At 41.8% G+C, this 21,879-nt stretch overlaps 1 protein-coding gene across 1 annotated transcript in view; it reads right to left on the reverse strand.

The window, feature by feature from the left end:
• Positions 1 to 19,152: 19,152 nt before the first annotated feature.
• The window catches only part of PKP2 (plakophilin 2), a 47,233-nt gene continuing 44,506 nt past the window's right edge, over positions 19,153 to 21,879 (reverse strand). The window contains exon 13 of the mRNA XM_067307773.1: positions 19,153 to 21,725. Coding sequence (XP_067163874.1) covers positions 21,657 to 21,725 — 69 coding nt within the window. The 3' untranslated portion in view covers positions 19,153 to 21,656. The remainder of the gene's footprint in view (positions 21,726 to 21,879) is intronic.

Below are 21,879 nucleotides of genomic sequence, written 5' to 3' on the forward strand. Positions count from 1 at the left end.
ATCTGGAATGGCCATAATCTGCACAGCTGGAGCATGCTCCTTGTGACCACTTTTTCTGTTTTCTTTCTCTAAGGCTTGTTCAAGAAGAGTGAGTGAGCACGGAGGAAGCGCAGTAGTACTATTTAATGATACTGTGGGCATGAGATTCACAGCTTTTCTTCTGACCGACAGGTGTATATGAGGGGAAAGTACACAAACTGATATCCAGCCCTTTCTTTCAACAAAAACCCAAAGGTTGTTTCCTTTTTCTCCTCAGAAGCTGTCCTAGTGAGTCCTGGCAGTAGCTAGTGAGGTCCCTTCTTGACAAGTTCAGCTTTCAACTTGAACACCTCCATTCTGCTCAAGCCTTGTTTTTGGTGCAAAGGTGCTTAATTAGCTCCTTCCCTAAAACTCATCGACTCTTGTGGGATGACTGGTCTAACTAGGAACTATCAGTGCATGGCTAGCTCGTGGCTGAGGTGCTGTACTTTTTGGGGGGGGTTGTGACCCACCAATAAACCCCTACACTGGAAGAAGGCTCAGAGGAGATGGGCAAGGGTGATGTGCCCATGAAGCTCAGGGCATAACATGGGGTGTGACTGACCACAGCTGTTACAAAGAGAGCTGACTTTGTCTCAACAAAAAGGGAACCGACCAGAGGGTGGCCTTTGTTTTGGATAAACGGCTATGTCAGCTGAGCGGATCAACTGGTTGCGTAAATGTTTCTCCGTCTGTTCATCAAGAGTGCAAACGTCTCCCTGAGTTAGCCAGACCAGCATGGGGGGAGTGTATATGTAGCTCAGCACAACACAGAGCATAAAAACTGAACAACTAACAAAAGAATTTCAAAGCGAGCAATGGGCTTGAGCTGGTTTCAAGCCATGTATTCCTTCTCAGCAACTGGGAATGCCCAGCGTCACAATGGTGAGCATATTACAGAGACCGGTAATGGGGATCACACTGATATTGTAATTGAACTGTATATTGCAATTGCTATATTTAGCTAAGTATACCTTACACTTGTATTGTGATTTCAGTATATCGCCGTATCACTCTGCTAAAACAAAAATCCTGTGTAACATCAAGTGTCTTCAGATAAGTAAATGAAATATTAAACATTACACCCTCCATGCATGGAATATCTAAAAGGACCTGGTCAGAGACGATTGGACTCTGACAGGGTTCTGATGCTGCAACTCACAACTGTGCAAGTCCTCAACAATTCCTAATGAACAAGAGGCTCTTGCTTTGGCCAAGACCAAGAACAAAGATCTCAATTACTGGGTAATATTCCAATGGCTTATGCTTATGGGCTGCATGTAACACATGCTACTGCAGCTCTTCCTAGATTACTGTTATCAAGAGCTATGATGTGTATCTTCATGGCTTAGTGATTATTGGTTGTTCTCCTGACTCAATGGGCAACCTAAGAGGATGCTTTGTAAAATTAATTACTTTTGGGGCAATTAACATCATCCGTGATCAAGAGATAATGCAAATAAGAAGGCTTCTGTTTTTTCTTATCTCCTGAAGGAGGAAGTAGAGATCTGGAACCTGAGTCACATAGCTTCAAGCAAGAGGAGACTTGAAATGTTATGACTCCTCTCGTCCTCTGAAGGAGAAGTGAAGGGAGAAGCTCTTTCCAAACACTAACATATAAGGTTATGACCCACTTTCCTGGCTCACTACGTGAAAAGATCATTATGACCTGATAAGACAGGCATGTGTACGAACATTAAGATATCCTCTTTCTGGAGTGCTTGTCTTCTGACTAGCTAGCCCTGTGCTTGATGAGAGCTGGCTCACTCTGTTGTACCTTGAAAGTCCAGACCTGCAGATGCAGCACTGAGAACCAGTCAGTGATAAGACTGGCTGGGGACCTGAGGTGGGGCTCAGGGGCCTCACTGAAAAGTGCATATAATTCAGTCGCATAAAATATCGTGAAAAAAGACAGCTGAGAGTACTGTTTACTGTCACTGTGGTCTTAATTTCTCTGAGGAACTGCTGCAAGAGACTTCCCCCTCCAGTGATTGAGGTGCCAGTCAGGAGGTGCATGTCAAAGCTATAGCCAAGGCTGGGGACACGCCAAACAACTCTGCTGGGGCACCTGCAGGCAGAGCCTCAGCCTGCCCCTGGCCATGCATGCCTGCCCTGGCCTAATGCCATACTTGCCTCATGCCAGCCAGGGCAAGCTGTTTGGAAAGCTAGACTGGCTGAAAACAGCCACAGCAAAGAAGGTGGAAATCAGAGGAGGAGGCATCGAATAAATGCCAGAAATGAAGCAAGAGAAGGTCTAGGGGATGTGTAGTCATGGGGGAGGAAACAGCAACCATTTAAGTTGGTTTAAATTAATTTGAAACTGCACTCTGAGCCAGCAATGACATCCAGATCAAAACACAGGATTTCCCCGTACTGCATGATGCTGTCACGGCTCTTTGCCTTTACACTATCGTCCTCAGTAAATCCCCTTCTGAACAAGCACAGGGCTTTTAAGTGCTCCGTTAAACTGCTGAATGTTCCTGTGTTGACTGATCTCATTGAGGAAGTGTTGCAAATACTTGCAATTTGCAACTATTGAAAACTAGTCAGCAACCAGATCAGACTGAGAAGGTATCCTTTCCAAAGAGACTTAAACTACAATTAACTGATGGCTCCTTACATAATACCTTGAGACAACCTCTGTTGGGTTTCATCTTTTTTTCTTTTCTATTTCAATTTTAAGTCAATTAAGTCTCACCTTAAATCACAAAATGTCTTTTTGCTTAATGCCAGTCTTCTTTCTTTGAGTTTGTGTGAAAAATACAGTAAACTCAAATCAGGAGCCCATTCCCCTATTATTGCTGCAGCTTAATTTCAATGGGAGATACATTTTTCAAAACTGGGTGACAGAAGCCATCATGAGATCACCTAGTAAATCCTTAACAAGCACCATATCAAGCACCCTCAGCCTCCATCCTTATTTATTGTTAAAATGCAGCGTCATATCTTGCTAGAATCTAGGGTCAGTTTGACTGGTCTGTAAATTCCCTGCCTGCCTTTTACCCTTTCTAATGATAAGTATTATGTTTATCTTTCCCTGGTCCTTTGAACCTCACCACTTGTGTCGGAGATGATAATCGCTTATCTTCAGAGATTGCTTCAGTTTAAGCATTCCAGGATGGATTTTACCAGACTCTGACAACTGCAATATATGTAATTTGCTAAATTAGTGATTAACTTGTTTTTGGTCTGTTTGGCCTAGGTTCCAGTCTCCTTGTCATTAACCTTAGCAAGATTTTGCAGCTCAAAGGTTCTAGCCTCTTAGAGCACTGCCTGATCTATTCAAAAAGTTGAAAATGAGCTTAGGCATTTGACTTGGCCAATTTTAAAATCACACTGAGGCTGACGAGAATGCAGTTAGACTACTGAGACTTGATACAGTTCAGGCTTTGTAGATGACATGCATGTAGACATGCCTTGCTGTCACACCAGGTTTTTTCATTAGCCTCTTTTCAGTTTAGATCTGGAAAAGAAAGGAACATAAAGCACAGTTGATGATAGAAAAGTATGAAGCTTGCTTTTATTAGCACAAACATCAAGGTGAGCCTTCCGTGTGAAATGAAATATATTTTCCTAAGTAGAAATGTGAACAGAGCTAAGCTTCTTGAAAGTATTTTCTGCAGAGCTATAGAAATATAGAGCTGAAATGCAAAATATCTTGCACTGTCTGAAAATAAGATCATTTTAATTAGGCTGTTTTCTTTCACTCTAGCCATGCAAGAAATATAATTGTTCTCATGCTTAGAACACGGTTTTTAGTATCGTTTTTAAAGGAACTAGATTGGCTTGTATTTAGTAAAGACCATAAAGCCTTATACGTTCTGAGCATGCTGTGAAGAGTTTTCAGCTGAGATCTCCATACGGTTCTTTAAAGCAGCTGGATACTGTCTTCCTTGGCATACAGACCCTGGTTTTGTACTCCCTCAGGATGGCAGCATGACAGCGGTACAGAAGAGGTTCTCACAGTTGTGGGTAGTGAAATCTGACACTGATACTTCAGCGACAGCCTGACTTTCCGCCTTGGGATTTCTGTATTAATTCAGCCTATAAAGAAAGTATTTCTTTGAGGCAGCACCTCACCGCCACACATACACACCCCCCACCCACCCACCCCTTGTGGAGAAACTGCTCTTAGATGTCTGCAGAGCTTGAGGGTTGTTCTGACATGCTGACACACCTCAGCTACATCCAGTGTAAAATGTTTCTCTCTGGAAATGTTCAAATCTGCCCTAGATAAGCATTAACTTCTTTAACATTTCACACGCTAAAGAAGCTATTTTCTTGTGTGTTTTTTTCTGATTCTTGCAGAAATATGTTTCAAAAGGCTATATTTTAAGTATTATTGTTATTATTATCAGACCAGTAGTCTAAAACAAAGGGTTTGTTTCTAACAAGAAGTTCCTAGCCCAAACCAGTCTAGAAAAACCAGCTGTTCGAGTTTGCCTGAGCTGTTTACTGTTCTAACTCTCATTCTTCTTCGCAGGGTTCGGACAACGTGAGTTTGCACAAACACGTGTTTGTGTGTGCATTTTTTTTAGGTGCCTGTTCAATTTGCAGAGTTGGTAGTTAAGTAAGTCAATACTTCTCTTGTCTGTGCAAACTGGATTTAAAAGTGCTTGTGTAAATATGTCACATTCTCATTTTTCTACAGTTAACTTTCAGCCTACGACCTCACTTTATAGCCATATAGCCATATAATACGCTACATACGTGTTTTAGTGGCAACATTCAAAATGTAGCAAAAGCTTCTACCTAAATTTGGCACCTAAATGACTCCTTCCAGGATTATGGGGATGGTAGCCAATGTAAGCTCTCTTAAGCATTTATCTATACATCTGGCCCTCTCTTGACATGGGATGGGCCTGTGCCATGTGAGTTGTTGAAGTTACAACTTCAGCATAATGCTGAAATGCAACAAATTAAAGCCTCTAGCCAAATGAAACTTGTAATTGGTATGTCACATTCAAATGAGAGAATGGTTCAGGCAGGTTCAGAGTGCTACCTTGAATTGCTTAGCCAGCCTTAATTGTCCTGTGTGGTTTTTAGTATTGCTGAGAAAAATAAAGTGCACTGATTTTTAGAACTACAGCCTTCTACTGACGTTCGGCCAGCATGTAAGCATTTAAACCACATGAAGTGTTAGTGAGCAGTAAGGCAAGGTCAAAAATTGCTACTACCAGAGCAGGCTGAGTTGCCTATGAGGTGCTGTGAACTCTTGTGGGCATAAACATTAGGCTATCATTAAGATTATAATTTAATTTCGAGATTAAACTCTTCCTCTCCTTTTCCATTCATAACATATGCTGGAAACATGAGAGGACAGACTGAAAAATGTAATTTTACACCTGGTCTTTCCTAACTTCCAAATACTTGATTTTTCCCCCCAATACTGAGGACATTCTTTTTATCACTTATGTACATAAACATGCATATACAGACACACATATGTATATATGAGAGGGACATTTTAATTCAATGTGCCTGAATAGATTTCACACCTTTCTAAAAACAACCCTGATGATATAAAAGGTCTCTTGGCAAAAGAGTGCCCTTGAGCTAACATAGTGAATGAGGAAGCTCCTACAATAAATGTCTGTGGGAGTTGCTAAATATATTTCATCTACAGTTGTCTGTCAGAGATAATAAATAAAAAGTAGAAGGTAGTTATTTGACCTTGAAGGTGGAGTAAAGCCCAGCCTACCAACAAAACTCTCGGACCAGCTATGCTTATAAGCAGGCAGAATGCTTATGAACACAGATAGTGCTGCTAGGGCTGTTGACACTTTTAGATATCACATTTGTTTAATAACTGTTGAAAATAGCTTGCCAGGAATGAGCAAAAGAAAGCACCTTATTTGAAGCAGGTGTCTTCAACTTGTGTCACAATATATTATAGAATCAATGGTTCCAAAAAATAAACTGAACTAGCGCACTGTGCTTCTGCCCACTGATGCTTTTGGAAGGTGGCATAGCACTTCAAAGCTTCACTCTCTTGCAAATGTCTTCGAGTATTCAGTGGCCAAATTCAGGTCAGAGAGCTATAAGTCACCAAATCCATCCAAACTGTAAAAAAGTGATGTCAAGTGGGGGGGTTTATCTAAATCCTTGTGCCCTACCCGGTCTCTTGAAAGGATTTCTCCACGTCTTTGGTCTCATGGATGAAGTGGAATTGTGTAATTTTCCTAGTCTTGCTCTGGCGTTGTGTCTGGACTTCAGGGCTGTCTGCACCAACTCTGCTTATCCTGCAAAGTTCAGGCTTATAGAATTGGATTGCTTATCTATACATTTTGAAAACACAGTACAGATTTTTTTTAATAGCAAGAACAAACTATTTATTTTAAAAAATATTAAAACAATGCATGGTTGTCTGCCCATTCTATACCTGTAACTAGCGCAGACCTTCCCTTTCTCAGTCCGTTTTTCTAATTTGTTCAGCAAGAATGGGAAGCTGATGTATGGCCTTGCAACTACATATGCTTTACACTCAGGAGTCTTCTGCAGTGTCCATTGCTGCTACAAGACATCAATAAAGAACAGATCCCTTCCAAACAGATGAATCTACTGAGACCAGAGATGACTTAAAAAAAAAAAAACCCAAACCAGCAGATTTTCAGGTTAGTATACAGTCTTACAAGAATGCACTTTTTAATGAAAAGATTTGATTGATATTGCTAAAACTGCCTACAGCTCCACAGGTATAAGTGGCTATTGTCAGGACAGGAAATTGTTTTGTTTCTAAACTCATGTACTGCTCTGAAACACTGAGCTGCTACGGATATTCCCATTGCCAAAAAGAACATTTTGGTAAAATCTATGACCATTTTTTTGCTTGATGTAGAACACAGCCCTGAACACTAATTTCATGGGTGTGAGGGTTCCCAGCAGACACCAAGAAAATCCCACTTCATGCAGTAATAGTGATTTTAATATGCTTTTTTGAAGTATTAAAAAGTGACTGCAACAACAATAAACTACCACATCACATCAGTATTTTGCTAAGGAATTGATATGGTTGTCACTGGAAGTGACGTGACATGGATATTTGAGATGGTTTCGGCTAGGTCAGTTGACCCACTGGTCTTCTAGATGATGCCAGGAAAGACTGGTTATTTTGGACAGCACCGAATTCATAGCAGGTTTTACTGATGCCAAGAACTTTTCATTGATTTGACAGGTGAGCAACTGTAAATAGATTATATTTGGGTGTGGGAATCCAGTAGTCTTCAAGCACACGTAAAACCTGTTGGTCTTTTTCTACAATCCATTCTGAAACATAACATTTATTAGGAGAATGAGATTTCAGCACAGTGTTCAGACCGTAATTTCCTCTGTACTTTTTGTGTGTGCTGAGAAAATACTGAAGTGTAGTTCTGTCCCTAAATGGTGCTATATGATTTTTTTAAGTGCCTATGTGCTTTAGAAATAAAAATCCCATTTTTTAAACAAGACTTACAATGGGAACTAGGCTTCTAAAGGCCTCAAACATCTTGAAAGGGGGACTCCAGGGTAAAGTTTTTCTAAGAGATGCCATCTGCGATGATTCCTAAAACACTTCCACTCGCTGGATTACACTGTATTCTTACTCTGTCTTTGGGCTCTGCAAGGCTGCATGAATCTCAATTAGTGCTAATTCACATATTTTCATAGAACCAGAACTGAGAGTGGTCACTACCACTTAATCTCTGAGACAGGGGGCTTTTAGCAGATCTTCCTTAAATTTTACGTAAACTGAGAAAGAAACCAGGAGTTATCTTGTGAACAAACTACCTCCATGTTCATTATTGCACTTAGAATAGCAGTTTACTGTGGTATTCTGCCTTGGAGGTGTAACGAGTAAATTATTTCTCTATGAAGTTCTTCCATATGGTTTCTTAGAACATGGCTGTTCCCTCCTGAGCTGTGATATGCATCCCTTCCTTTTGCTTAGTTCAGCATTTACTAAGTGATAGATGCAATAGAAACTTTATCCATCTATTAACTACTACCCATAGGCTCAAATCTCTTTCCATCCCCCTTACCTAAGTAGGAATTAGGCTTCTAAATATTTTTAAAAATGTAGGCTCAGTCCCCAGGGGTACTTCTTAACCCAGAAGTCTGAAGTCACTTACACCTAAGTTCCCAGGTGAACTAGGATTTTTAATTTACAGCTGTTGAAAAAAAGAAGAGTGAAACTGGTCTCCAAGCTATCATATCAATTATGAGAGGTGCTCCAAAATTTCAAATATGGCAGACTTCTACAGTACATTATCATCACTCTGCTGTTTATGCCACCTTTTTAATCTTTCTTTAAGAAAACATAACAACAGAAAGAATGAAGGCTCAGAGACCTAAATGAATTTATACATCCAAGTTCTAGCACTTTAACTAATGATAAGCTGTAGTATCTTTTCCCCCTAAACATGATAATTTGCATCCACTGTAACCCTAGTGAGAAAGGCAAGGGTCATATTATACTGTTATTTGCACTGGGGGCTCTAAGATTTGAATCCGGCTGAAAGCTATCTATTGATTATAGCTGGTGAGAATGACTAATGAGTGAGGTTAGGTTTCTTCCTTATCTGAGACCTTTTTCACAATTGACTGTGTTGTTCATTCATCAGCTATGCAAGACTCTCACTAATTCATTTAACAGATCTGACTACTTCTTGATGTGGGTCTTATTTATAAGCCCCTGATTAGGGAATTGATTAAAGGTATTTCCACAGCTGGTGCAGTCTGACTGATGGTGGCTACTACAGCTGTAATATGAGAGTTACACTGAAAGGAGAAGACAAAAGGATGAAAGTATGGGGAAGCTGTCAGCATTGTGAAAATCAAGGCTCAAGCAAAAATACAATAAGTTCTGAAAATAGATATGGGGAAGCTCTTATGTAGCACTGATTTTAAGACCTGCTTCAGAAATGTCTGTAAGTTAGTTTTGTTTTCAATATGTATTTTTTCTTTCAAGTAAGGGTTGGGTTGTACAAAATTCCATAGAGGCAGAAATGTTGGTTTGATCTGAGCAACAGCAGGAAAGGATAGAAGCACTCAAAAAATGTGAACAGCAATCTACAGCATTGTGAAGTCAAGCTCTCTGCTAGGCACTAGAAAAGAGATTTTCTTTATGTTACTAAAAGATCAAAACATCTTGTTCTAGTTTCTTTGGCCAAACTAAATTAATGCTAAAGTTAGCTGGAAAAAAATGTTAGTTTGGTTTGTTTTTTACGCCTGAGCAGGGCCACATGGAATTTGAATCCCCAACTAGTGAATGAGAAGGCCTTTAACTGAAAAATATTTCTAGTTTTAAGCTACAGTTAGCTCAAAGAATTTCTCTTTCTATCCCCATGCACCTAAACTGATTTCTCGTTCTTTCAGTTTATGCCAAGAAGCTTTTAAAATCTTGTAGTGGTTACATGGTAATAAAAGAGAGCAAACACTGTAAAAGCATCACTGAAATGTCAGCTACTGTCATCAGTTATCTTGATGTGACCATTTCCACCTTGCACAGAATAGAAACAACTTAGTTAGCTATACTGCAAGTAAAGCCAAACCGTCCTGTTATTTTTACTATGCCACACTGGAGCAGAGAGACTCCAACCATAAAATTATAGAAATGTTGGTTGGAAGGAACTTTTGGTGGTCATTTAGTCTGTCCTCCACCTTGATGCAGGACTGTTGCCAACACTCGATAAGGTCAGGCCTGGGTTTTCTAGCCAAACCTTCAAACCCTCCAAGAATGGAGAGACCCTGACCTCTCCAGGTAACTTGTTCCAGTGTAACACAACCCTTCTGGTAAGAAAGCTTTTCTAATGTCCACCTTGAACCTCCCAAACCTTAGCTTGATGTTATTGCCCCTTGTTTTACCACCTATCACTACTGAGATGAATTTGGTCTGTTATCTCTGGACCTCCCTTTTGGGTACTTATAAATTGCTATTGCATCATCCTTTTGTCTCTTCTTCACCAGGCCAAACAAGCCCAGGTACTTCAACCTCTTCTTACAGCTTATGTGCTCTAGGTTTCTCACCATCTTGGTAGCTCTCTGCTGGATCCTTTCCAGTTTCTTGGCATGCCCCTCCTAACTGGGGGGGTTCAAGACTGCGTTCCAGGTGCAGGGTTACTCTGTGCCAAGCAGAAGGGGTTAACAACTTCCCTTGGTCTGCTGGCCACACTTCTCCTAATGTAGCCCATAATGCAGGTTCCCTTATTCACAATGAAAGTGCACAATCGGCTTAAACGTGGTGTCTGCTGTAACCCCCAGGTCTTTTTCAGTGAGGTGGCTACTCCGCTGGTTAGTCCCCAACTGCCCTGATGCCCTGCGGTTATTCCAGCCTTGATGCAGAGCTTTGCACTTGCTGAACATTAGGAGGTCTCTGTTGGCCCAATACTTGAATTTGTGTGTCAAGATGAGCGTGTCCCTAATGTAGACCCTAACACAACTTAGTCCCATTTCTGTTTCTGTTCTGAGGAAGGCCAAAGTACTCCTAGAAAACTTGTTTTTACAAAAGTCTGTGTCTCTTGAATAAAATTCCTGTCCGAATGTGAAGCTCTTTTTAAGCTTGTTCAGAGTTGCTGGTAATGCTCCTAGATGGCAAATCATGGAACTGATTCACTAGTAACTTCATTAGCAAGTCCTGACCACATCCTCACCTAGCAAAGGCCTGAGCAGTAGCAGTGTGGCTGTGAGGGCAGCATGCCTGTGTTTCGCACAGAGCAGCAAGAATGCATATCTAAAGAAATGAAAAGATTGTTTAGGATAGCATCAGGCTGGTTTGGTGCCTGCGGAAGAGCTCACCACCTATAATGGTGTTTTTTAGTACATGGTAACAGAGAGAGACACTCTACCCAAATATGCCTGTCTGTGGCATACTAATGGCAGAACAGGAGGTCAAAGCTCCCGAGCCCTTAAAACTATTTGTGTTAAGGACAAGCATTTTAAACTACAGGACAAGGAGTGCAAAGGATTTTTAAACAGTCTAAACTTTGCTGTTTCATTGCTAAAAAAATATAGAGCTTCAGTTATAGAAAGCTTCTAACAGAACTTGAAAATCTAGGGTGTGGTTACATTTTTTTAAAAACATGTAGTTTTACTACATTGGTGTTAAGAGTTACAAGCTGAGCTCTCACAGAACTACCCCTGTGGCCCAAAGCCATTAAAGTGGAAAGCTGTTTATGGGGACAATGTTTTAAAACATGATGGTGTCTCATATAAGGAGCCTTTGAAAAAATTATCAGACAGGTGCAAAGTGCTGTGTACTGTGCAATACAGGTGTGAGAAAGTTGTTGTATCTCATTACCTGAAGAATTACAAGGATCAGCGGAGGGCTCACAGGTTTGAAAAAGTCATAGCGTTACGAAGCAAGGGGAGAAGAAAACAGCATGTGATGAAGTATTGGGATGGTCTGCTAAACTCAACAGTTGGGGAAGCTGGTGACGGTTAAATGAGCTGCATTCAGGAGAGAATATGAGCATCCAAGATTTTTTGATATTACTTTACCCAGAAATACTGGAGCTGGGATATTCCCACAAGCACTGCCTTAGACATTGTGATACAGTTTCTGAGAAACAGATTTTGGGAAATATGAGATCCCTATGACTAGAACAGTATTACTGAAGACACTTCCTGCCAAAGCTCTTCAGGGAGTAATAAATAGGCATAAGACACTTGCCATGGTGCTTTTTTTTCCCTTCAGAAATTATGATGTTGCATGTAAAGAAAGATGGGTTAGACTTCATCTCCTGATATATATATTTCCAGTGAAGTGGCAGGTTGGAAAGTAATCTTGAGAACCTTTGAAACCTCTGACCACCTATAATGAGCTAACCCTTATTTTAGGGGTATCCCTTACAGAGCCCAAAGTCTTAAATCCCCCGTTGTCATATTGGAGGCTTTGGTTCTTTGTACGTAGAGGCAATGCAAAACACTGATGTGCATGGGGAGCTCTCCTTAAGCCTGCCCACCGGGCAGAGCTGTGCTGCAGCCTGCTTCCTGTTCCTGCGTGCAAGCTTCATATTAACTTTATTGCCCTTGTAATAAAGTTGGACCCAAGCAGATGCTTATCACTGTTTTGGCAAGAAAACTCTCAAGCCACACCTGCAACCTTCTTTGTTTCGGGTGTCTCCCTGCCTTCCACTCTGCCCTTGCTCTTTTATTTCTGGGAATGCACTTTGAAGTATATGGAGTTAAACAATATGTTACTGTAACTTCATTGCAATATTTTACAGGAGGTGGGCCCAACTTTGATTGAGAGCAAAAGTGGGGCTGCTGGATTATTTCCGGTCTGTACTTTGTCAGTGAAATGTCACCTTCAGAGATTGTCCACTAAGCTAGAGTAAAAATGACTGGCTCTGTATAGCATGTGTGCAGTTTTCAGCTGCCAGTTGTACAAATGTTCCCCCAAAAACTTTAAGAGATTTCTCTTGGAGGGGGGAGGTAACCATGTTTTGTTTATTTTAGGAGATGAATCATTGCTATCACCCAGGAAAGAGATAAAACACTGGGGAGATCTCCACAGAAACCCTCTTTTTCTGTTCCTCCTCAATTTACCCCTCTCTCCAAGAAGAGCTATGGTTAAATGGCTCGGATGTAAAAATTAAACTGTCCCCCCGCCAGTAAAGATGCCTCTGCTTAATGGGCAGCAGCACAGGTCAGTATAAACTATGGGTTATCTGCTGCCACTCTCATGAAGACAATGTGTTTAGCTGGCAACATTCAGCTGGGTTGTGCTGGGGCTTCCTTGCAGCCCGTGCTAAATATCCTGGGGACCGCCCAGGGGTGAAGGAATGAAATAGTCATGCCAGAGACTGTGTTGGCGGTCGTGAGGATGCCTTCTTGCCCAAGCCATTGGGTAATGAGCAGTCATTCCTTTAACAAGAATTTTGTTAAAAAAAAGTTCTCTGCTTTGAGGTGCTACTCTCATTTTTAATTTTGTTGAGCAAAATTTGTTGAGAACAAATCCTAGCCAAGCCCCTACAACTAGACTACACAAGTGGAAACTGTGTCAGAGGAAAATATTCACCTGCTTGGTATAAAAGCATGAGAGACCAGGAACTGTTGACTAGGGCTACACTTTATTTACCTTTGTTTTCTCTCCTGGAAGGGAATCAAGTAACTGCTATTTTCTAACTGTAACGGAGAACCTGAGAGCCAACATGCACTTTCCAAGAGTTTTGCCAAGTACAGCTAACACTATTATATCTAGGCTGCTAAGTGCATTTTTCCCAAGGAGTGCTTGTTCCTGGCCCACAGGACAAGCAGAAAGCAGTGGTTTGCACCCGTGCTCCTCAGAGCTCTGCTAGACTGCAAAGCTGAGCCTGTGCTGAATTGTTCAAGGAATCCTTGCCAAAGTGTCCGCTCCCCAGGCCACGCGTCTGCTTGCTCACTGGCCCCGACGTGCTCTCCCACAGGCCAAATAGCTCTTGGCTGAAGCCCCCACGCAGGTCTCCACTGTGGTGTTGAGGCTGCTTGGTGGCCTGCCCACGCGCTGTTGCAGTAGACGCCAGAAGGGAGCAAGCCTGGTGTGCGGCGTCTTGCTAGCCACCTTCCTGAGACCATCGGTTTTGCACTGGCAGCAGAAAAAAATAAAAAAGAAGGGACCTATTCACGACCATACACCCATGAGTGGAGCCTTGCATGGCTCAGAGCCATGTTTGAGGTGCTCCCTGTGAGCTGGGTGCCTCTCTGGCTCTGCTGGGGAAGGGGATGGGGCTGGCAAAGCTTGGCGCTGCTGGTCTACCACCTACTGGCAAATAGCTTCCCCAAAAGGTACTGTGTGGCAGTGCTATAGGAGCCACACAGGTGGCATCTAGCTCTTCCCTGCATGCTGGCTCTAGCCTGGACCTTGCCCTCCACTGCATGAGCCATGCCCTGCCTGGAAAGCCCAGGGTACACTGATGCCGGGCAGGGGAGCATGGCCCTTGTAGAGCTGAGACCAGGAGAAGACCCATTTGCTTGGGAGTGGTTGTGACCTAGGACATATGGGAAGGGTGCTGTGAGGATGCCAGTACCTGCTGCGACACAGACATGGGTCTTTTACCCTGTCCAGCAGGCTGCCCTAAGGGAGAGTAAGTGGTGACAGAGCAGCTGATACGCGCATGCCATTTTGTCGCTGAAGTCACACAATGAAACTTGAATGTCAAACTTGTTCTGCCAAAGCTGCTCCAGTGCTGTGCAACATCTTCTTTGATCAGGCCACCTCATGTTCTCATGCATCTTTTTTTTCTTTTTTCACTGCTTTTAGCAAATCTACATATGTAGACCCTGCAGTAGATGTAAAGGACATGAGGTTGCCTGTAAAACCCAGGCCCATGTCTTTCAGATCTACTAGAAACTTCTTCTTTTATTGGGTGAACATACTGTAGAGTACAGAATTCATTGTGCTCTATTTACTATCCACAGTTACCTTACTATCCACCATATTTTTAATTACAATCCTAAGCAGAAATAATGATGAACCTGTCTGTAGTTCCTCATAACAGTAATAAATAACTGATCCAATTAGAAAAAAAAGTCCTTAGTAGACAGGTAATACACACTGGTTTATTTAGAAGGCACAGCGTTGGTCAGCCTGCAGATGATCTTGTACAAAATGCTAATGACAAACTAGCACTGGTTTCACAAACCCAGTCTGTGCGACCTCAGAAATCTGCAGAACAAAACTTGTTGAAAAAGGCCCAGCCCTAAACCCTAGCAATATCAAATCCAGCTTCTCATTTTCTCTTCTCACATACGTGTTGGGCAGGGAGCTGCGTTCAGCCCTGTCAGGGTTTGCAGTTTGCACTGAGGGGCCCTTAGTGCAGCTGCTGGGGCAGGTAGGGGCTGGAAGCCCCTCTGAGGGACTGCCCACATGGTCTTGTTTCCTGCTGAGCTTCTGAAATTTCTTTTCTACACTGATTGCTTATCCTTTCTCACTTTTTTTCACAGTTTACTGATATCATACTTTTTTGCCAGCGTAGCATTTGCTGCCTGAACCTGTCTGATAACACTTTTCACCAGAGGCTTTCCATTCCTCCCTTGCTCATCAGGCAGAAGCCAGCTCCTTTCCCTCCTCCCAACTTTAACTTCCCTCTGCTCCAACCTTCCCCCGTCCCATTCCTTGCTGAACTGTTCTGGCACTCACAGCTCTTTCAAATGCCTCTGCTTTTATCCTTTGGACCAGAAGACAATTTTTCTTCCATCTCTGTGTGTCATTTATGCTGTGCAAAAACTTTTGCAATAGCACTGGCAATCACATTATTGCTATCTAAAGCATGAATTAACGTTGTCCAGGTTTTATGTATTTTCAAGTTAAGAAGCAATAACTGAAAAAAAAGTACAATTTGCTTGCAAATTGTAGATTTGCCTTTTAATCAGCATGTGGATTATCAGGCCTCTCTTCACAACCTTCCTTTGTTTTAAAAAGGAAATCTAATCTTCTTCCATATGCTTTACAAACAACAAATACATGCTTATTAACAAAACGTTATTTCAGGGCTGTATCTAGCACAAGTTTAGAGCGGATTTTTCCTAGTGTCATGAAGGAACAACTTAAGGATCTTTATTTTCATTTTCAAAAAGAAACACGAAAAGTCCTATAATCCCAGCCTTCCAGGGTTTTAGGCATGAAAGCAGAACCTGGCTAACATGCCTAAACCCAGCGTGCTGGTGAACAGGGAGCCCTGCCAGCCCGCGAGGACCGCCTATCCCTCCGCAGGGATAAAGGTCAGCTTTGAAAGCCTCCATTGTTCCCCGCTGCAGCATCCTGTGTGCGTTGCCTTGTCTTAATTGCAGTGCAAACGCAATGGTAACCACAGCACAAACACATACCATAGGACTGTCTCCTCCCCTGCCAAAAACACTTTTATTGCACAGGAAAAGTTTTACATAAAAAAGGCATTTTTTCCCCCTCTTTTTCACTATTTCCTGATTTTTTGCTAACAGCATTTTTTTCCTACAGGGTGTATTTTAACCTCTGCTACAAAGCATTCAGCCTGCATGCTGCATCCAAGGTTATCCAGCCTTGAAGAGCTGTGAGGGTTTTAAACTCTTGCACAGCTTTTAATTGGGCCATTCCTAGTGTCAGATGTTTGGAGGTAAATCAGAGTACTCATGTATCTCAAGGTGCAGTGTGCTTTCCAGACAGAGTTCAGCACTGATATTGCAACATTTCTGGTTTATTTTGTTATTATTCCAAGTTAAATACAGCTAGTCTGGCTGCAGCCATTGTTTTACGACCTTCATAGGCTTCAGAAAGTTTTCAAACTTTCTGAAAGACATCACTCTCTTAGCAGCTAAACTCACCCTAAAAAAGCCCCTCTTATCCTTCAACATTTTTCTGTGTTCACCCAGTGGCTCAAGCTCCACTATTTCAATTCCTAATGAACATCTGTAGGATGACGGTACCTCCATGGCAGCCTTTTGGTGTCTTCTGCAGGTTGTGGGCTCCATTCTGAGCAAAGCAAACTGAGCCCCATGTCTTCAATGTTAGGGTACCAAGCTCCCCCCATTATCTAGGGTCTCTATAAATGCCTCTTTTGAGGAGACTTCAAGAGAGAAACCTTAGTTATGGTTTTAATTTACCTGTAGCCAGCTCTTACCTCTCTCCAGTCCTGCCACTGTGCCCCTCGTCTATATAGTACCCACTATTTACTTGGCTCTTGTCTGAGGAATCGCCAGCCCCTCAGTGGCACCTCCCCTGGTTCATGCTTACTGAAGAGGGCATCAGCCTCTTGGGGGTTCTGATGTGAGCTGGGAACCTGGTCTTTGGTCTCATCTGGCAGGATGCTGCCAGGTTGAGGCATCCTGAAACAAAGTTGAGCCAGGTGGCTGCTCTGGGCAGGGTGCTGCAGGCCTCACCTTCTCCCACCTCATCCGCTCGCTGAGGTGACCTTTTTTTTTTTGCAGCCCACTGAAGACCCTTGGGGGCAAAGCATTCCCTTCGGGTCTGACAGGGATGGGGTAGGAAGTCATTTCAGCCTTTTGGGGCTAGGTACATCACAGGCAACGCACACAGTGAGGTGTGAGGTGGGCATACATTTTTGGGGGATCACGCAACCTCCCTAAACTTTATAATAGCGAAAGACCTGAAATTTCTTATCCTGAGCTGGTAATCCCTCTGTGTATAGCAAAATCTTTTTGGCTCTGAACATGTGAAATAAGATAAACTGGGTTTATTTCCTTATCATATGCAAACCTATTAAAATATACAAAGTATGACTGGAGAGAAGGGGAAAACCCCACCCTACATATACTATTTGCTAAAAACCTCTTCTTTTTATCTTTGATATATTTGAGCAAATCTCCCTGTTGGATTTTCACTGGGCAGATGCCATGCACCATCAAAACCAATATGCTACATATAGACTCACATGGTCATGTTAAAGCCAAGTTCTTCAAGCCTTGTCCTTGGTGTACTGTGATGTTGAGCTAAAATCTGCATTTTCTCCAGTCTCATTTCTGCCACTCTTTCCAAATCTTTGGCTCACTTTAAGTGGTGTGTTAAGTTCATGTTATCTAGCCCTTCAGCTGGGTCTAGGGCATGAGTCAGGAATGTGAGTTGAGGTTTAATGCAGCAGCTATTAAAGTGAAAAAGACTGGAGGGCAGCTGCTGGAGCTGAAATCAACAAACACCAGTCTAATCACTCTGCATAGCTAGTGTTTAATTCACACTACGACTGAGTTCATTTAGCTATCTCAAATGCAATCATTTGGCACCTGAGCTGTTACAGAGAGGACAAGTCCAGAGTGATACAGGTTTATGGGTCAAAAGATGCCACCTCCCACCTGAAGTCAGAATACAGTTTCCTGTGGCCAGCTACAAAGATGAGCCTTTCAAGTTTGCAGGTGACAGCAGAACAGCAGTACAGCATATTCTTGGTACTGCTGAAGCTTGGGGAGGGGCATACCCCAAATTCCCACCTACCATAGGGAGCAGCACAGGGGGGCAGAACTTGGCACAAGGGGACTTTCCTTGTGTCGATCCCTGTGACTCATCCCTATTTGCCATGAGGATTTCACTGTGAGGAGATGATAGCATCCCCACTTCTGGGAGGGCTGTGAAGTGAAACTATTGGGCTTTTTGGCCCTGAACCCCTAAGACAGGAAAATATAATGCTTTTGGCAAGCTGCAGTCTCAGAGCTAAGCACGGTAGCAAGCAAACAGGCAGTCTGAGATACAGTCCCTCAGCTTTAATGAGCTGCCTTTTGAAGACCTACTGCCAGGCTGAACAGCAGCTTGGGAAAAGGCTGGGATTCTTGTTTCATGGCTCATGGTGGTGTCAGCTCATCTCACCTGCAGAGTTTTGTATGGGCCCAGAAAGGAGGGTTGAACCTTTCTTCATATATAGCATGTTTCTACTCAAAAAAGCACCAATAACCCAAACCCTATGTCTGTGCACAGTCTAATGTAGTATTTTACAAAGAGTTTAATTTTATTTGGCCAGGGAGGGAGAAGAAAGAGCACTAATATTTAGCAGTAATGACATCAGAAAAAAGGTAGGAAGATGAAATGAAGAACAGAATGACTAATAACTTGGTAATGAATTAATCCCTATATTTTGTGGTATCTAGTACAACATTATCCATATTAATTAAAAGTTTCCACTAAAACAATCCAGTGAAAGGTAGCTCTATTTTGCTACTGGTTAAGACACTATCTCAAGATAGGAGAACCTTGGGTCAATTCCTGTTTCAGCCAAAGAATTGCTGGATGCCACTGAATAGGTTTAAATTCTGTGTCTCAAATCTTCTCTCTATAAAAGAGGAAGTGGGGAGTTTTTATTTCCCAGCTCCAAGGCTATTGTAAGGATAATTCTACTAATGTTTGGGAACTAACGTGGTGATGTGGCCCATGGCAAAGCTTACTGGTAAAGACCAGTTAAAGACTAGTGAAGACAAAGAATGGCAGATGCTTTGATATGTCAGTAATACTAGACAGAAAGATGTAACAGATCTTATAAGTGCAAACAAATTATTTGCAGGAGCACTCTGATACAATCAGTCAGGAACATTACACAACTTCCCCTCAGTAGCACTCTCCTGTTACAGAAAAGTCTATGTCTCTGTACCTAGATTTAATTTAAAAATCACTTTGTCCTTTTTATGGAATGGATAAGGGATAAAATGTTTGCTGCATCCCAGCAAGTAGTTTCACTAATAACAACAAAGACAAAAGACAGATTTTCTTCCATTAGAAAGAATGTTTTATTATTTCTCTCATTAACATTCTTGCTTTCTTTGGAGTCCCGCTGAAATGTTTTTGACTGCATACAAATAGGAGATCAGCTGTAATAAGGTGTGTCCTTGTCTCTCACCCATTTATAACCTTTCGACTGTTGGCAGGTCTGACATTCCTCTTTATGATTTTTGAACATCGTTGTGATTTTAAAGGGACACTAACAATAAAAACATCCCCGAAAGTTAGCATCTTATTCTTAATTACACCCGACTGGCAGTTAGGCATACTAAGTAGGACATCTAAAAATGCCCAGCATTGATCTTTCTCTTTTTTTTAAACAGACTGAGTTTCACAGACCAATGCTTGAGTATTTCTGAAAGCCTCCTTCCTGATCTTTAGATTGCAGTTCTCCATTCCTGTGCTACTCTGTCTTTAGGTTTACTCTTTGTATACTAATTTTGCCTACAACTGCTTTTTGGGCAGTAGAAGTAGACTAGTCCAGGTCTCCTGGTGTTTATTCATTTATGGTATATGCAGTGTTATTTGGGTTAACACATTAAAAGAAAAGCTTAGATTTTGTTTGTTTTCTGTAACATTTTAAAAAAAGCAAAACAAAACACTTTCCTCCACATGAGGTGCTGTAAGCTCCCTTCCCCTGTGTTGTTTTTGGACCTGGAGTATTTTGAAAATGACCTCTAAAAAAACAATAGTATTTTTAGAACCTCCTACTGGAATGCATTTGATATGAGTTATTCAAAGCAAATGAAAAGGAGTAACAAACCTACGAAAACGATCTGTGATGGCAAAACAGGGTTGTTTGTTTAACTTTCCAGGACATGTTCTGTTCTGGATGCACTTATGTGACCTCCTGGGAAGTCAATAAGAACTATGTGCATCTACAAGCAGAATTTAGCTCCCTGATAACCAGAGATACATTTGGGCATGGTGCAATGTCATAATCTGCTGGTGGTACATTTCTGGTGGGAGCTAAAACTTTGGTCAAGAGTGTTAAAATGAACAGGCCTGATGCTCTCCTCTTTGAGGTCCTTGCTCTAAGGATTATGTATCCCCTTCTGGATGAGAACAGCTGTAATAGCTCCTGTACCAGCAATTCGGAGTCGGGGTACAGTACAGTTTTGCGGGAAGGCTTGTAAATACATATGCCAAAATCTTGGTTGCCATGGATGTAGCTTAGTTCCCCTGACTTCATCAGAGTAATGTCAGATCATGTCAGCTCATAATCCAGCTTTATATATTTATGTCCAGTGGGTTTAATGGACAATTTAATGGCTGGTTCATTGAGATAATTCTCGCTTACAAAAGGTATCAGATGCATGTTTTTGTGCTTCTCTTCTCTTCCTCTCCTAGGATCCATGGGAACAGTGTTCAGGTGCCTAGGAATTTGTCTCCTCCTGTTACCTATTCCCACATGTGCAAACATACTCCTTCAGTTATCACATTGCAGGCAATCGCTGTAGGGAGGATCATGATTTCAAGTGAGAGAATATGAAGCAGGATCAGATGAACTCCTTAAGCAACCACGATCCTAATCTTGTGTGTGTGTGTGTGTGTGTGTGTGTGTGTGTATGTGTGTGTGTGTGTGTGTGCATCTCTCTCTTCAACAATAAAGACAAGACTCCACTCCCTTTACTATATATAGATATCAACAGAATTATTTAGAAAATGCATTTTTCTTAAAATAATCACTGAATCGCTAGCAACTACCTCTTCCACCAGTTAACAAAGAATGATGGATTTAAGTTCAGCCCAAAGTGTCTGACAGACACTGGTTCTATTTAAAACCTTTTCTGGACACAGTTATCAATTCCAACAGCTGTGTGAGGGAGGATGGGAGGAGCAAGGCATGATGAGACCTATGTAAAATCTATCAGTTTTTTTGCTGTTGCTGATAAAATCTCAAAGCAAAGAGGCTTAAGAACCAGTAAGCGCATGAATACAAGCAATACAAAAATAATCATTTTAACTTCCTTGGTGCTTTCATAATCCATGTAGTGAAACAGCTTCTTGTATATACTCACAAAGTCTGGAGATGCTTATTTAACATGTGTGAAGAAACAAAAAGGTGAAAAATTACTATGTCCTGAGCAGCACACTTGATGCTTACCCACTGTAGAATTCTATCTATATAAAGCAGTGTAAAGAATTTGCTGCCAATCAGCATTTCAAACCTCTCTGAATAAATGCCTGTTAGACTAAAAGCAGTCATGTGAAGCTCTGATTAGTGGTAAACCTGGACGAAACTTTGCCTCAGACATCCTGAAGAATCCGTCTTTGGTTATTCATGTATTGATATATACAAGTGACAACAATGTGATTCAGATAAAAAAGGTAGAACAGCTATCCTCTGGTCACTCAAGTCTTATATAAAATCAGCCTCTTTTTTCTGAGATACTTCCTGGTTTGTGGAGGAAACACCAATTGTGTGAAGACAGTTATATTAACTGACGTATCATCTCATTCCTCTTCAGTGGTGTTATGATCAGATTCAATCTTTTAGAGAGTTATAGGCTTTTGTGGTCCTGTTATTGACGAAATCTGTCTTCTTAAAGTCGGCCTTTGGAAAGAAAGAAATAAAAGCATTCATGATCTCCAGTGACAATTCTGCAAGGGAAGGAAAGGTTCACCTGTGTAAAAGCTAGGTCTCTAGCCACGTTAGGGGGGTAGGCAGGCTCATTTGCAGTCAACAAAAACAGAACAGCCATCTCGCT

This window comes from Apteryx mantelli, chromosome 1 (assembly GCF_036417845.1).
Source record: "Apteryx mantelli isolate bAptMan1 chromosome 1, bAptMan1.hap1, whole genome shotgun sequence".
Lineage (NCBI taxonomy): Eukaryota > Metazoa > Chordata > Aves > Apterygiformes > Apterygidae > Apteryx > Apteryx mantelli.